At 42.3% G+C, this 18,214-nt stretch overlaps 1 protein-coding gene across 1 annotated transcript in view; it reads left to right on the top strand.

The window, feature by feature from the left end:
* The window catches only part of SLIT2 (slit guidance ligand 2), an 846,763-nt gene that overhangs the window by 762,995 nt on the left and 65,554 nt on the right, over positions 1-18,214 (top strand). Inside the window, exon 28 of the mRNA XM_033948663.1 lies at positions 2,134-2,273. Within this exon, the coding sequence (XP_033804554.1) occupies positions 2,134-2,273 (140 nt within the window). The remainder of the gene's footprint in view (positions 1-2,133; positions 2,274-18,214) is intronic.

Genomic DNA, 18,214 nt, shown 5'->3' with positions numbered 1-18,214 from the left:
ATGGCATTCTTCGTGATATGTGCGTTATGATCTCAGTCTCTCAAATTTACTGCTACCATTCTCCATGGTACTTAAATTATGTCAAAGAGAGCTAACTTCTCGAGTTTATAGTATGTAATTCATGTAGGCAGCTATCAAGGTGTGCTTGGAAGCTTCTGAGGCATCCAGCGCAATGAGAAACATTCATTTGCTCTTCTGACACAGTTTCTTAGGGCTCCTTTTACTAAGCCACGTTAGGGCTTTAACACGCAGAATAGCGCACGCTAAATTGCCATGCGCGTTAGACCTTAACGCCAGCATTGAGCTGGTGTTAGTTTCTAGCCGCGTAGCGCGGGTTTAGCACGTGCTAAAAATGCTAACGTGGCTTAGTAAAAAGAGCCCTTAGTCTCTGCATCTCTTCATACTTGAGGATTTTTCTCCCTCTCTATTTGATGCACAGAATAATCATTTTCAATAAATTTCTAAGGTGCTCTTCAAGTGTCTTATTCCATCTTAATAAATACTTTAAATAATTGTTTAGCCTTTTTTATAGACCTCAGACCCACCACTCCTCCGTCCCACTAGAGGCAGGATAGCGCCGGTGTTGGTTAGACCCCTGACGAAACTTCCGTGAAACATGTCGGGTCTCACCGCCAGGCTATAAAGAGAACTGAAAGTTCACCATTACTAAGATAAGTAAAATTCAAAATTTAGGTGTAAAGATGATAAGAATTGCACATCATGTAAATTGTATAGACCGGTGAGGAATTCACCACTGGCATCTCCTCGTTATAACACTTTGGTGGGACGGAGGAGTGGTGGGTCTGAGGTCTATAAAAAAGGCTAAACAATTATTTAAAGTATTTATTAAGATGGAATAAGACACTTGAAGAGCACCTTAGAAATTTATTGAAAACGGGACATTGGTCTGTCTAAGGTAATATTTGGCCATACATTAATAGTCTGAACAGAATAATCATTTGACATCCTTAATATAGTGTGGGTCTAGATGTGTTCATGCAGTGGATGATGATACATAACTGCTGTACTTTGATATTGCTTGTAGAGCCATTAGAACACTTGCCTCCATTTTCACTGAAGATTAAAAGAAATAGTTAGGGGTATTTTTGGCAATGCATATGTAGCAGATACACTTAGGATTCATGGCTTAAAAAAAAAAAAGCAATTTTTATCAACGTGCTGCAGCTTTAATAACCTTATAAGGTTCCATGTATGTTGGAGACCATTCTTGTAAAATCATTCTCTGATTAGTCAAAGCACTACAGGTCAAGATCTATCATGACTGCCTCTATTCTGCTAATTAATAGTTTGCTAGACTCCTGCTAAACATTCCTCACATTCAGCTGTGCCGTGGTGGACTAACAGGCGGCATACAGATGATAACACTTAAATCCCAGTGAAACAAAAAATTAATGGTTCATTTCCAAGTCGTTACGGTAGTAGCTAAACATGCTGTGAGCAGTTTTAATCTGGAGTTATTTAATCACACAGTACAATTACTCCTGATGTACTTCATGAATTATGAAATAGAGTGCTTTACTAAATGACTCTAATAATTTTGCATAAGACTGCTAATCTACCCATCAAGCTCGTTAGAACTGCCTGGATCTGTCTCTCTGCAATTCATTAAGAAATTATCTCTGTTCTTTATCTAAACTCTGCTCAAAGATCAATCTGCCTTCTTTGCAGGATTGTTGAGGTCATTTTTAACATGTTGCCAGAAGTGATGGTTTTGTTTTTGGGGGGGGGGTTTTGTCTTTGCTTTGTTTTAGCAACAAAAAAAATGTTAATCTGATCAGAAATGGGCATAGCAAAAGGTGCACAGGGCAACTGCTAGACAAAATGGTGCCTTTTTTGTTTTTGAGGGTGCCTACTTTTTCATAGGCTTACAGATTGACGTAAAAAAGGTGATATCGAGTGTCTCTTCCCCCTTCCCCCCCCCCCCCCAGCATGGCTCCCCAGCTGGTTTTTATGCTTGCCCATCTCTTGGCCATGATCATACCCTCAACTGTAAACCCTTACAGCCTGTGTTCATGTGGTTGGAAAGGTCCCTTGTGTATAGTAAATAACTGTGTTTGCAAACAGAGCTCAAGACAGCTCCCAGCATGCCTAAATCTCTGGTTTTTGTTAAAGGTGTACATGTGCCGATGGCTTTGAAGGAGAAAACTGTGAAGTGAATATCGATGACTGTGAAGATAATGACTGTGAAAATAATTCCACCTGCGTAGACGGTATTAACAACTATACCTGCCTTTGCCCACCTGAGTACACAGGTAAAATTATCACAGAACGCAAAGCAGGTTATTTTTTGTGCCTATTTAGATCTTTATAAAGTGTAAGTTTGCAGTCCACAGGACCTCAGCATAGCTCCAGGGACCCAGAGACAGACCTCTGCACAGCATTAACAGATGGCACCAGGACAGTTGCCCTGAGCCCCCATGCCACAGAAGGAGACCCATGCCTACTTCAGGAAGAAATGTAGCCTGAAGGCAGGCTTCCCCAGTTTCTGCCTTGGTTCCCGTATATCTAACAGTGGCCCTGTTTGTGGCAATGGTTTCTCTCAGTTGGAGAAGCAAACCCATAGGCCTCAGCATGCTTTGGGATTGAGGCAAACATAGAATCTAACTGATATGTAGTCTGACAAAAACTGATTGTGACTCTTAAGTTGTGACTGCTAGAGTTAAGCTAAATTCATCCTAACTTCATACTCTCTACCTATTGGTTTACCGCATTCTCTTGGCTGCAATAAATGCTGTAGGATCTGCTGCTTGCCATGAAATTCTGCTATTTGGTCTCACCAGATTCTGGTCATGCTCCCTTACCGGCATCAGGATCTTCCACTTCTCTCTGCCCCTGTGCCTGACATCTGTCATGGTTCTCAGCCCCTATTGCAGTGTTCTCAAACTCAAACCCTTAGTGGGGCCACATTTTGGATTTGTAGGTACTTGGAGGGCCGCAGAAAAAATAGTTAATGTCTTATTAAAGAAATGACAACTTTGCATGAGGTAAAACTCTTTATAGTTTATAAATCTTTCCTTTAACAGTTAAAGGAAAGATTTATAAACTATAAAGAGTTTTACCTTATGCAAAATTGTCATTAACTATTTTTTCTGCAGCCCTCACATTTAAAGTTTAATATTTTTCCTTTCTCAAAACTGACACATTTCAATCACTATATTGAAAATAAAATCATTTTCCTTACCTTTGTTGTCTGGTGACTTTATTTTTCTGTGCATTTAACTATGTTTCCAGGGTCTTCTTGTCCTTTGACTGGTTTTCTCTCCATCTTCACTTTCTGCCTTGCATCCATCTTGGCATTAATATTCAATTTTTCTGCATTCTTTTCAAAATCTACATTTCCATGTCTTACCTTCCCTTCTATCTCTCTCTTCTTCTGTCCCTATTTCCATGGTCTGACATCTCTTTCTTTCCTTTCTCTCCCTCCCTCCTTCCTTCCTTCCCCCTGGTCTGGCATCTGTCTCCTTCCCTCCCCCAACTTTTTATTTCTTTCACCCTGCCCCCTTCTTTCTTTCTGTCTTTATCCATGCCCCCATTCTTTCTATATGTCTGTCTTTCTCTCTCTCTCTGTGCCCCCTTTCTTTCTCCATGCCCTTTCTTTCTTTCTTTCTGTCTTTCTCTCTCCATGCCCCTTTCTGTCTGTGTCCCATTTCCCTTCTTTCTTTCTATCTCCCTGTCCCACTTTCTTTCTTTACTTCTCCCTGCCCTCCCCCAAGCCGCCACCGCCACAATCAGGGAACAGGCTGCCGCCACCACAATCGGGGAACAGGCCAGCGCCGAGGTCTTAACTCTCCCTGCTTATCTTCCCCAGCATGGGGCCGACCAGTTCACGCCACCCGACATCACGTCAATTCTAACGTCGGGGAGGAACTTCTGGGCCAGCCAGGCAGCGATTGGCTGGCCCGGAACTTTCTCCCCGACGTTAGAATTGACGTCGGGTGGCGAGAATTGGTCGGCTCCAAGCTGGGGAAGATAAGCAGGGAGAGTTAAGACCTTGGTGCTGGCCTGTTCCCCAATTGTGGCGGTGGCGGCCTGTTCCCCGATTGCGGCGGCTTGGGGGAGAGCAGTGGGAAGGGAAGCAGATTGGGGACCCCTGTTTTAGGCGAGGACAGATCACGGGCCGCAAAATAGTCCCTGGGGGGCCGCATGCAGCCCGCGGGCTGCGTGTTTCAGATCGCTGCCCTATTGGGACTGCGCATGACTTTGATATCCACCCTAAGAAATCTGGGGAGGGGGAGAAAAGAATCTTGTCCAGAATGCAAGGTAAAAGCAGTGTTTATGAAGGTTTGACATTTGTAACCTGAAGTGAAATATGTGGATATTTTTGTTCTAAATCATGCCTAGATTTCAGTGGAACAAAGGCCCTGAGTGAAAAATGAGCAAAAAAAACCATTTACCTGTCTTTATCAGGATGTCTGTGTTCATGGGGGTCTGTTTTCCAAAACAGGTCTGTCTCATCCTGTGCCTGTAGTTTTTGTTATTGTTAATTCTATATCATATGTTTGCATTGTAAAGTATTTATACACTGCAAACTTCAGTATAATGGGGGGGGGGGGAATAAAGGGAAAAACATATTTTGCAATGGGAAGATCTGTATTTTTATCCAAGTTGCACACTGAGTGAAAGGCCTGAAACGAATGTATACAAATCGTTTTAAAGTGTGGGTGTATATTTTATTATTACTGTTTGCAGCTTTTCTGTCTTGTTCTAATTAGATTTGATGATGTTTATGCTTCATAGCCTCATGTAAATAGGGTGGAACAGGCGTCTTGAATATCTCAGGCCCCTACCAACCCTTCTGTTTGCCAAAGGATGTCTGGATGACTAATTTCTCCAAATTACACCGTGATTAGTTTGTTGCTAACAGCCCTGTTTACTGAGGATTTTCTGCTTAATAAATAGGGCCCTTAAATGGCAGTCATCAAGTTCTGTGGAATGCTAATGGTATGAAGAATTTGTTTGATGTCTGAAAAATGTGATTTCGCGGAGGTAGAGGAAAGCACAGAAGTGAGGTCCTAATTAGCTGAGTTGCTAAGTGGGTTCCATGCGGCAGGGAAAAAGTTCTTCATTGTGTCAGTGTGATTCGCTTTCTTTAGAACTGGCATTGCATTAATGCTAGAAGATGGTACCGGGGGTGGGGGGGCGGTAGGGAGAGAAGAATATGTATGTATATGTCTGTGCTAGTGAAGGTATCTTCTGGATTTAATATAATATCTGATTTTATATTCCGCCAGCTCCCAATCAGTGTAGGGTAGATTGCAAAGCATGAAAATACAATTTGAAATCATATACAGTGGTACAATACACATGTCATATTAATAAAAAGAAAGATTGCGTTCGAATGTCTTCCAAAATGAACACCAACACAGGCCACAGCCTGAAACCACAAGATCGCTATATCTTAATCCATATTCAGATATTTGTGAAACAGAAATGTTTTAAGGGTGTGTCAGAAAGCTCAATTAATTTCCTAGTCCCCTAATTGTAACAAGTAAAACATCCCATGCCATAGCGATCTGATACAAATATAGTTTATCCAACGTCTTCTTGTGGTAAAAAGTCCTGGAAATGATTATCTGACTACCTGTCAGCCCCGTGGATGTAGAAATGCATGATTAATTTTCTCAAACACAAAGAAGGTGACGTGGCCTGACTAGATTCGAAAGGTATGCTATGTTTATGTACCATTGATGATTATTAAGTGATATATTTATTGTTAATCTGTTTTAACATATTGACACACTTATTGTAAGTTTGAAAATGAATAAAGATTTAAAAAAAAAAAATACTTATACACCGCCCTTCACAATAACAGCAGCGCGGTTTACAATTTTAAACTCCAAGAAAAGGAACTCCATTAACAAAAGAAAAGATTTTTTTTAAAAGCACGAAACAAGATTAAACAAATATACCCCCCCTTAAAATCTTACATGTTAAAAAACACCTTGGAATAAAAAATGTTTTGAGTTCTGATTTAAATTTCTGTAAAGTATCCTGCTGTCTGAGCGATATTGACAGGGCATTCCATAGTGTTGGTGCAACCACAGAGAGTATTGTAAACTATGGGCTCCTTTTACAAAGGGGCGCTGGCGGTTTAACGCGCGTAATAGCGCGCGCTAAACCGCCGGGCGCGCTAGCCGCTACCACCTCCTCTTGAGCGGGCGGTAGTTTTTGGCCAGCGTGGGGTTTAGCGCGTGATGAAAAATCGCGCGCGTTAACCCCGCTAGCGCGGCTTTGTAAAAGGAGCCCTATATCACGTAAAGAGGGAACAGATAAGAAACACTGATTGCTACATTTAGGTGCATGAGTTTACACTTACTATTTACATAAGTGGTCCCACCTCAATGTAAGCACCTAATTGCCAACTTATACTAGTATTCTACAACAATCTGGACGCTCAGATATCAATATAGTATTTATTCACGCTCTGCGCACTGCGTTTTGACGCCTAAATTTTGGTGGCCTTTATAGATTTTCCCAAAGTGTTTTCTTTTTCTTTGAATAATAGCTGGCTTCTCTATTAAGCTAGATCATTGCGGTCCAAAACATACAGTACCTCCCCCTCACACTGAATTTTAACTGCTCAATCCCCACACTGTTTTCATGACAACTCTGCTGAAAACAGCCTTCCCTGTATCAACAAGCACAGAAGAGGGAAATAGAGCCTTTCTGCTTCAGGTCTCTTCACTCCTACCCTTCTGGGCTCTTCACAGCTTCCCCAGCTGTCTGACAAACCCTCTGTACAGAGGATTTTGACTTTACAGATACCACACTAGCCAGGTCCCTTTTTAACGTGTTCCTCACAACCATCACATTTTATAGAAAAGAGACCTATAAGACAGAAAGCTCTAGTCACCTTCTGCATTCTCAGCCATTATCAGAACCAAATAACCATTAACGTATATAATTGGAGACAACTAGAGGTAGGCTAGAGAGTCACCATTCTCCTTGCTCTGCCCTTTTGCTTCAAACAGTTAATCAGTTTTACACAGAGGCAGTGACGGTGTTTTATCTTTTCAATGTGAGCCCAAACCCTCCTGTATCAGTGTTTCTCAAAACAGTCCTGGTGTATAGTACCCTCTACTCAGTTTGCTATATCTGATGTCCACAATGAATATGCATAAGAGATATTTGCGAGCCCAGCCTCTATTGTTTGCAAATCCATCGCATGCGTATTCATTTTGCATATCCTGAAAACCAAATCTTCTAGTTCCTCTAGGTCTGATGTGAGAAATACTCCGTGTGGTTGTAAAGTGGTGCTGCTGGACATTATTACAAATATGTCCATCATATGGTCATGCTCATTCCCAGTCTGTGCCCAAAATAACAAGCAGCTCACTAACCACCTCTGAAGCCATACTCACCAATGCACTGCCTGACCTTCTGCAGCTGGTCTTCCTCAACTAGGGTTCTGGCCCAGTGCCCTGCCAGCTGGCCTTCCTGGATCAGTATCCTGCTAGCTGGTAAATACAGTATTACTTTTTTTTCTGTATTATGTCATAGTGGCTGAGATTGAATGTTCTTTCACATTGTTAATGGTTCCAGTGTGTGCTTCCAGAGTAATTTTATTTCTGCTGCAAATAGTTTTTTCTTCAGACGGAGAACCCACTGACTGTCTGGAGGTTAGAGTGAGGTATCTTACCTCCCGGCTACTAAGGTGATAGGAGCATGTGACTCGGTTGCTGGTGAAGGGCCCTCAAGTGTATGAAAATTCAACCGACCAGCTGCACCTAGCTCTGACCAGCCATCTCATGAATATTCCCCTTCATAGGTCTTTGATTTTCAGCATGGATGCTTGTGTGCAGTGGCATGGTGATTGTGTCTTTGGGGCCTGCTGGTGAAACAGATGCTCTTTTGTGATTTGTGTCTACCCTAGGTGCAGATTGTACACACTGCAGGTCCCTTGCTCGTTTTCAATCCTTCAAGCATGTGGGTGCATGTCTGTGTGTGCTGTGTTCTAGTTTTGAGTCTATGTTTTTGGGCCAATTTCCTGTTGTATGCCAAAGGAGAGCACATGCAGTTTGGCCCTGATTCTGCAAAGTGCCGTCTCGATTTTAGGCAGCTGTAGGTGTCCTACAGCTGTCTAATCAGCTAATCGGGATGCACGTTTTTTAAAAAAAATTCTCCCCAGGCAGGCCGCCTATATTGAAGGCGCCTCTGGGAGCCTAGGGAGGCCTGCAAGACGCCTAAGCTCGCCTAAGGGCCTTAGGCGAACCTAGGCGGCCCTACGCGTCTCCCTATTAGAGGAAGAGATGCTTAAAATGTAGGTCAGCAAAATGCTGGCCTACATTGTAAGTAGACGCGGCCGCTATACTTATCGCGGCAAGGGATCTCCCTGCCGCAATAAGTATAGCGGCCGCGGCTGCCTATCCGATCACAGGCAGGAGGGTGCCCAACCCTTCCTGCTGGAACGCCGCCCTGCCCCCCCGAAACTCTAGATCGCCAGCAGGAGAGTGCCGAACCCCTCCTGCCGGAACACCCCCCCCCCCAAACTCCCAATCGCTGGCAGGAGGGTGCCCAACCCCTCCTACCGGAAAGCCGGACCCCCTCCGGACCCCCCCATGCTAACGACTTCCCCCCAATGACTCCCCTAACCTCCCCCCAACTAACCTCCCCCCCAACTAACCTTTAAATGTTTCGGGGGCAGGGGTGGCGTTCCGGCAGGAGGGGTTGGGCACCCTTCTGCCGGTGATCAGACAGGCGGCCACTATACTTATCCCTTGCCACTATACTTATCTCTTGTCTACTCTAACCCGATTCTCTAACCGGCATCTGTAACATGGAAGCCAGTTACAGAACTGGGGTTAGTGTAGGCCCGATTCTATATAGGACACCTCTCCCGGGCATCCTATACAGAATCAGGGCCTTTGTGTCTACAGTGACTAGCATGCCTCGTCCTTTCCCTGGTCCAAGTCTTTGTTTACACACTTTCTCTGTTCTTGCAGCCTTTGATAGCGTATCTGTGGCTAAAGGTATGATAGTTTCCCCTTATAGTATGCTTTCTTCCTTCTTGATTTTCTGCCCTAAGAGCACAAGCCGTGTAGATTATCCTGGTAAGGGTCTAGGTTGGCTTCCTAGTCCAAGTTTCTCACCAGTGCATGCATGTTTGCTGTAGGATTTATCACAGATTGGAAGAGGTGCCCCTTTTAAAGTTAGAACCAGTAAAGGGTGCAGGCACCAATCCTCCTCTCTGCCCACCCACCCCCCGCTTCCTGACCCCTCCCTGCCACACGCGTACACCCCTTCCCTCGTACCTCTTAACTTTTTCCTGTGCGAGCAGCATTACAAACTTGCTGCCCGCGTTGGTGTCGCCTCGCTCTGACGTCACTTCTGGGCCCCGCACCTAGGAAGTGATGTCAGAGCGACTTGGGCAGCAATTTCTGTTGCTCTTGCTATGCCACTGGGTAGAACTGCACTTCTGTGACTCCCCCCCCCCCCCCTTCTAACTTCAGCCTCAGTATGTCACTTTTATTACTTGAACTATATGAGCAGACACAGGACGTGTAGCTGTCCCCTCCCTACCTCTTTCAGTGGAGCCAAGAATGATGTCCAGCTCTTAAGAAAGAGATAGTAGGAACCCAGTAGCTTTAGGCCAAAGATCACCAGCCCAATGAAGCACCCTAAAATGGAAATGTAATTATTCTTTCTAAATTGTCTTAGTAAAATGATTATACTTTGTCCTGTGTCTTTTTCTGGATAGGGTTAAGTGCTATATAAGCATGATTAATGAGTTGAATTCCCAGAGTATGGGCGCTTGTGTGCACTCAAGCTGCAGGTAATGTATAGCTGTGAGTCAGAGATATCAATAATAAGACAAGGCAAATGTATTTAGTGATAGAATTAGAATGATTAGGATCTTCCAAAGTGCTTTTACAAAGACAAGTGTCCTGTTATCTGGTGGAATACAAGAGCTAAAGAAAACCAGTTGGCTGATCAGTTTTTAATAGTGAATCACAGTAACTACCTTTATGCGGAGAGTAATTTTTTTTAAGGGCAATGATCATGTATTTAGATTACTGCCTTTCTGTGGTACAACTAAGGCAATTTACATCTTATATACAGGTACTTTCTTTGTCCCTAGTGGGGTCTAATCTAACCTCCTCCCCTCCCTTGTTTTGTGAAGCTGCGTTAGGGTTTTTTATCGCTCATATGAGCGTCGGAGCTTTTGCTGCCATGGCTGGTGATAAAAAACCCTTATACAGCTTCATAAAGGGAGGAAGGGTAAGTTGTTGGGTTTTGTGGGGGGGTTTGGGGGGGTTGTACCTGAAGCATTGTAGGGTTAAGTGACTTGTGCAGGGTCACATGGAGCAGTCTATTGTGCTAACCATCAGGCTACTCCTGCAGTCCTAGACAAGGCAGAAAAGATGCATTGCCTCTTTTTAAAGGTAGAATAAGCACCTCTGTGTCTTTATAAAATACCTATTCAGAGGTTTCCTGCACAAAGTTATACCTGTTTTGAGGCAGGAGTGTGTATGTGCAGGTAGAAACTGACACCTATATATTTTATAAAATGCAAAATTCAAAAAAGGTATGCAGGAGTATCTAAACAGCTGCGAAGGTTCAGTGGCCCTGAAGAAGTGGTGGTTTTTGTCACGAAATGATTGTTGGCTTAAAGAGTGGGGCGTTTTTTTTGCTTTTCCTGTGGAATTCAATAGTATTTTTTCCTTGTGCCATTACTAATATTGCATGAAAGTTTTTTTTATGCCTGTGATGTAGAATTGGTAGAGTTATAAGATAGACTCGCCATTAACTGAGGCTTATTCTTTTGTCAATAATAAGTATTTTGGTGCTTAGTGTGACGTTGATAAATGGAGTTTTATTTTTGTTGTTTTTATAAAATGCATGCACAACTCAGTATACAGAGAATGCTGCACAACTCAGTATACAGAAAATGCATATACGTTTAAGACCAGATTCAATAAATGGCACCCGAATTTTGGCATTAGGAAACAACATGGCAAACGGTCCACCAAGGAATCCAACATGGAACAGAAGAAATGGTAGACACTCTGGAGATAAATCCACGTTTATTCAGAGTGCTCCCAGCAACAACGCCCAACGCGTTTTGCCAAACAAGGCTGCTTCAGGGGTAACTTGCCGGTATCATAACAGCTTTTGTCAGCAATAAAAGCCAGCTGGTGTCAATGCACAGCTCACTCCAATATCAAAAGTAGTATCCTCTACTATTTCTTCTGGCCCAATTTTAGCGCCAGAATAAATTGGTGTAGAGCCCATTCTTTAAAGATTGTTCTGATTTGAGCACTCTTTATAGAATAGCTCTTAAGACTGGATTCAGTAAATGGGAATAAAAAAAATCATCCACCAAAGATGATCACCCATTACAGAATTTGCACTGAGTTCTGATTTTGTTGCCCAAATTTGGGTTCCAGGACATATGCCTGCTGAAACCAGATGTAATTCCTGGCACACATCCCTAGTATTCTATAACACTGCGTACAAATTTTAGGAACACTCCTGACCCACTCTTTCACCTCCCGTGATCACATCCCCTGTTGGGTTGCAGGCTATGGGATTTGGGTGTGCATTGTTATAGAATTTGCACCAAATCATTGGCCTAATTGGCTCGGTAGCCAATTTAGTTGGACACACAGTGCCCTATTTAGAATCCAGGGGTCAGAGCCCATTTTCTTTCCCATATTTGGGCACTGATACATCACCTGAAACCTTATGTAAATGCTGGAGTCCAACTCTTGGCATTTGGGTGCAGAAATTGTAGTATTCTATAACTCCACATGCAAATTTTTGGAACTCACCTGCCCTACCCCTGATTATGCCCCCTTTTGGGTTGCACGTTAGAGGATTTAGACACATGCAGGAAGATGCACACTCAAAATCTAATTCCTGTGAATATTATGCAATAATTCATTATTGACATCTATTTATTGTTAGTTAATAGATTTTTAATTAATTAATTTGCACACGCATCTTTGATCCATGCAAAAATAGAATCCGGGGGTTATTGCATAAAAACAGGTATTAGGTTTCTGAGCCTATGGGACAATTTTATCAGTACCTACTTGAGTGTGTAAAAACACTGTACTACACATTCAGGTCACCTGTAGAAATACCCCCAAGGAGCACAGTTTTCTGATTGTTTGTTTTTTGTAATATCATTTTTATTGAGGCAGAGAAGAACCAGGTGCAGTACAAATAAATAAAAATACAGGAACATAAAGATACACAAGGATCAAATGCACAAAAATACACAGCCATGAAGAATGAAGGAACAAGTCCGACACAGAGTGCCCAGTAGGAAATCAAATATATATAGTCTAACAACTCAGTAACTAATGGTGGGAAGACCCGTACAGGAGAAAAAGCCACAGAAGACCAGTAACAAAATGGTTTTGACATATGAATGAATGAATCAGTACAGTACAGGCAGCACTGGTATCTGTCATTTTATCAAAAAATCTGAACAGAATCCCCAAACGATTCAGGACACCCAGACTCATGCGCTCACACGCAAACATACAGTCACACACTCATCACACTTCAATCAAAACTTCAGGAGTAGGTAAGAGAAAGATAAGGTAAGGGAGACAGCTCCGCTTGACATATAGTCAAAGAAAATTGAAAACAAAAGAAGCGTGGAATCCCAACACCCCCCAGAGTCAAGGAGGTATGGCATAGTATCAGAGTGACAAACAAGCATCCCACAGCCCACAGTACACTTTCCATGGGTCTTGCGGCCGGGACGAGTAAGAGTCCAGTTCATAGCGGGCCTGTTGTTTCAGCATAGCAAGCCATCGGACATAAGTGGGAGCTTCAGCAGAGGCCCACTGTTGTAAGATAAGTTTTTTCCCCAGCAAAATGGTATGTAGAGCAAATTTCAAAGAGGGTGGGTCCAGGCAATGCTGGGTCCACTCCTGTACAACCCCAGCAATAAAGCAGGAGCATTCCAGGGGAGATCACAAGCAAGGACATTTTGTAAACATGCTCACACCGGAGTCCAAAACTGCAATGTAGTGCACTCGAGCTTGCATTTAAGACAGAGACTAGAATCCCAGAGGCCCATAATGTGCCCCCGAGAACGAGTGAGGTATGCCCTGTGCAGTATTTTAAATTGGGTCTCCTGAAGGGAAACCGCTTTTATGTGAAGGTAGAGGGATTGAAAAATATGATGGAGGTCATGAGACGTAACCTCCTGTTGTTAAAGCTTACTTTTATGTTTAATAATGTCAATTCATAGGTTAAATATATATATATTTTTTTAGCATTTTTTTTCTTAGCATTTTCAGGGGTGCTTTAGACAGTTTGAATAAGCCCACATTAAGCAAAAACAAACTTATCAATGAGATTCCCAGACATGACAGCTTATATGACCTACTTGTATTGCACTTTATATAGGGTCACCAAAAAATTAACTGAGAAGGCTTCTACTGATATAAATTACAGTGGCATGGCTTGTGTCGGGTGTTAGGTGTCTAGGGCATATTACCCGGATGCTGAAGACCTTATGTAGACTCCCAGTGGAGCGCAAGTCTTTGTTTAAATAGAGTTCTTAGTTTTCAAAGCAATGAATAATTTGACAATATGTCTGAGATACTATATTCCCTGGGGTATGATTTATACAACACAGTTCTTCCTGCTGGAGCCTGTGTGACAAGCTTGATTAAGAAATGGAGATAAGAAAGATTATTCTTGGCCCAGTGCATTTGAAGAGTTTGCCTCAAGAACTGACAGTTGTTAATGAGCAAAGCCATCTTTTGGAAGCTACGCAAAACCATAACTTTTTACTATGGTCTTTGATTGATGAATTTCATTAGGTACTGATTTACAGGAGGGGGCTTTACTGGTTTTCAGGACATATTTGTATTGATTGATAAGATTCTGTTGTTTGGCGGAGTACAGATGTAAAAAAATAGCTATATGAGTGCACTATAACATTTTCTATGTACCTATTGGGGCTAATCTATAAGGAAAGCCACTTAGTTTTAGGTGGCAAGAAGGCGCATAAATGATTATATTCTAGTCTTTTACGCAAGCCAATGGGTTATTATGTATGTAAAAGACCTCTTTTAGAATAACAACTAGCGGAAAATTACATGCTTTGATGGCACGTACTTTGTCAGTGGGTGTGCGCATGGACAGAGTTTCAGTGGAGCACGCATTTATACATATAAATTATAGATTATATTTTATGCACAGCCATGCATACATCTAGGTAAAGGACCCTAAAAACAAGGCAGTCAGCTAACAAGATCAAATGTGGAAACAATGATAACAGCAAACCGATGAGAAGAATAGAACTTATCTTTATTCACTAATTTTACTCTGAGTTGTTAAAAACAGGTGCCTGACATGACTGTGTTTCGCTTGGGACTGCTTCAGGGGCATTTCAAATACTATGAACATTCATATACATAAAAATATATTAGTAGAATCATAAAACCATACACAAACTAAATATATTATGTAGGTTAAAAACTTAAATAAGGTTCACATCAAAGATTAGTAAATTAATAAATACAAAATTAAAAACAAACCAGAACCTTACAATCCTTTACTCCTTCATGTTCAATAAGCAGTTCTAAATCATTTTAAATTTCTTCATTATATTATGACAACCCTGATGTTGGTGGGGGTTTTTTGTATATTATGTTTATTGAGGTCAACCTTGATGTTTAGTTTATTTATTTATTTAATTTTTTATTATAATTTTATATTTCAATTGTAATGACATATTTAAATTTATTAAAATATTTTGGAAAAAACAAACAAACTAGAAACCAAAGAATGGGCATGGACATATTTTAAAAACCACAATTATAGAGATGCAGTCATTTAACCACAATAAAAAAAATTAAAAAGACTCATTCAATTGGTGCTAAAATCGAACTCTAACTGGTAAAAATCTAATATCAAAAATATATTTATGTAGCACCCCTTTCAGAGTGGCTCTGAGCCCAGCCTGGCTGGAGTCCCCTGAAGGCATTGTCCGTCGGTCCCTCACTCATTTAGCACGCAGTGCCTCTACTTGGGGGAAAGAAGTGTTAGCAGGTGGAATCACCTTCTTCTCCCCCCCCAGGAAAAATCCCAAAAAAGACTTACGTGAACAAGGTTAATAAATTAAGCAGTTTTATTTGAACTATGTGCATAGGCCTAATCATAAAAGCCAGTTCCCATAAAGAGCTTTCAACAGTGTCAGTATTCACACTCTTAAACCAATATTTATGCAGTTAATCCAACACTATTAGTCTGTTTCAGATATCCAAAACCATTAGCTCATATTCTTTTGAACCTTTAAACTCTCAATTCTGTTTTAGTCTTTTGAAACCATTGAAATCTCTTTCAGTTCTGATTGCCAAAACTAAAGCTGCAAGCTCCTCCCAAATTTCTCTGTTAAGTCTATAAGTGGGTGCAGCTGTGTTACTAAATCCCTCCTCTCCTGTCCAGTCCACCCTTACCCAGTAACCTAAATCTCGCCCATTCTTTGAAGCTCTCAGGGGTAGGTGGCTGGGGTTCTTCCATACCAGCTGGGCCTGCTCTCATTGTAGCCTCCTGGATGCTCTCTGAGCTCTGAGGACCTCTGCCTTCCCAAGAGCTCTCCTCCTCTACTAACCGCTTCTGGGGAGCCTTCTCCCTTGTTGGGCTACTGGTACCGGCATCTGTAACATGGATAACTTTGTCCTTCTGTTGGGCTACTAATACCAAATTGCACTCCGGTAGTCTTGTACCTCATTTGGGCTACTATTGCAGATCACAACCTGGTAGCCTTGTTCTTCTCCAAGAGGTAGTTCACTGCTGGGGTTCAGATTACCAGCCTTAAACAGGGCTCTGTAACCACCAGACACAGGGTTTCTTCTGCTCTTCTTGGCTCTAGGCACCAATAGTGCCTCCACAGGCCCTTTTCTTTTGCCCTGAGCCACTCCCAAAGATAGCTTGCCATGAATTTTAGCTCCCAAGAGCTGCTATTTCTCCTCCTTCTCCTTTGACCCTGAGCTGCTCCCAAAGACTTTTGCCTTGAGCTTAGCTCCCAAGGGTTGCTTCTTCTTTCCTTCAGTATACAAATATAATTCTGTACATTGCAAAACTCATTTCTCCTTTTTTATTTCTGAACTTTTCCCCAACCATTTCTTCTCTCTCTTGAACTCATGGGGAGTAGGTTTCTACTGCCCCTATTCTGATCAAGCTCTTTTTTAATTTATATAATCATTTGGGTCTACAAGCTTTATTCACTTTTATGAAACAATCCCTTAACAGGTATAACATTCCTCCCAAATGTCTTGTGTTCATCACCTCAGTACATAATTTGTATAAGGTCTCCCCCCCCCGGTCCCAATGCAAACACTAAGCTATGTAACCTACAAGTTACTGTATGACCGAATACAATTCTCCTGCAGCCAGATTCGTAGCAGTGAAAAACCCTTATTGTTTTTCAGATTCAACACAGACAGATAAATGCTGGTTTTAAACCCCACTGTACACAAATACTGTATTTTTCGCTTCATAAGATGGACTTTTTTCCAACCAGAATTGAGTGGAAATTTGGTTGCGTCTTATGAAGCGAAGGTAATTTTTTAAAAACACCTCTACCCACCCCGTTGTACCTCTTCAAAATGTCCCACACGTCGGGGGTATGCTGGCTGCCTGTCGCCCGCCTGCCTGCCTGCCACCGCTGCTTCCTGCTGGCCGCCACTACGCTGCAACTCCAGGAAGGGAAGAGAAGGGAAGGGTCAGCGTGCCACGCCGGACACTGTCTTCCTCCCTCCCTGCCGTATTGAAGCCTGCTTACCCTCTGCTGATTTCTCCTCCTCTGGCCCAGGTCCACCGCCGCACCACCACTCAAAGCTTTCTCCCAATGTCAGAACTGACGTCAGTTCTGATGTCAGGTGAAGGCTTGTCGGCCAGCGACGTGCAATCACTGCACGCTGGCCCTTCCCTTACTTTCTTTGAGTGGCGGCGCGGCAGAGGCAGACCCAGGCCAGAGGAGGAGGAATTGGCAGAGGGTAGGCAGGCTTCATCAGCATGGCAGGGAGGGAGGAAGACAGTGTCCGGTGTGGCAGGAAGGACAAAGACTTGGAAGGCAGTGAGGGGGAGGAGGCATGAACTCGGGACATGGGAGGGAGGGAGAACGAATGACAAAGGATGGAAGGCAGTGAGGAGGCACGAACTTGGGGCATTGGAAGGAGAGAGAACAAAGGACAAAGGCTGGAAGGCAGTGAGGAGTCACGAACTTGGGACATGGGAGGGAGGAAATAGAAAGGGACAATTGTTGGGCCTGAGTGAAGAAAGGAAGGAAGGAGACTCATGAAATCACCAGACAACAAAGGTAGGAAAAATGATTTTATTTTCAATTTAGTGATCAAAATGTGTCAGTTTTGATCATTTATATCTGCTGTGCATATTGTGTGTATATGAAAAATGAAAGGAACAGCCTGGCAGGGAAGGGGTGCAGAGCCTGGCAGGGAGTGTGGGGTTGGGTGCAGAGCCTAGTATATATTAGTACACAATTTGTTCAGAATGTTTTTTTTCTGGTTTTCCTACTCTAAATCTAGGGTGCGTCTTATGGTCCGGTGCGTCTTATGGAGCGAAAAATACGGTACTTATTTTCAAATTACTGTCAGAAACCCACCTACATTGGGGATTTCATATATATTAATAATAACTGCATAAATAAAACTATTCACATAAATACATAAATTCAAATGACAAACCAACAGGGAATCTGGAAGCTGCACTTAACAGCATCTACAAACCGAGCTGCAATGTCGTGAATTTAACAACCTTGATAGCAAATCCTACCTTTATTGCTCCTGAGGGCTTCAAATTTACACAAACATCTTAAAAAAAACACCTCTAAACTTTATAAAAATATGTGAGAACCCTCATATTGTTCCATAAATCACTTTATAGGAAGGTTGCAAAAAGATGTTGTTCCTTTAGAAACCATTTGAGGCACCATGCACTTCTTGTAATCATCGGGTGGATAAAAATTCTCAGAACTTCTCAAAATTGTAAACAGAATGCTAAGATGTTCCTATGGACTGTCCAGTCAGAATCAGTAGAAAAACCTTTTCATTTAGGCTTCAAAAAGCTAAAAATAAATACTGAAAACAAAAGTTGAAATGCTGTTGTCTCACTCTAATCCAGTGATTCCCAACCCTGTCCTGGAGGAACACCAGGCCAATCGGGTTTTCAGGCTAGCATGAGAGAGATTTGCATATGATGG

The sequence above is a fragment of the Geotrypetes seraphini genome, chromosome 1, assembly GCF_902459505.1.
Source record: "Geotrypetes seraphini chromosome 1, aGeoSer1.1, whole genome shotgun sequence".
Taxonomy (NCBI): Eukaryota; Metazoa; Chordata; class Amphibia; order Gymnophiona; family Dermophiidae; genus Geotrypetes; species Geotrypetes seraphini.
This window is presented reverse-complemented; position numbering and strand designations above follow the sequence as displayed.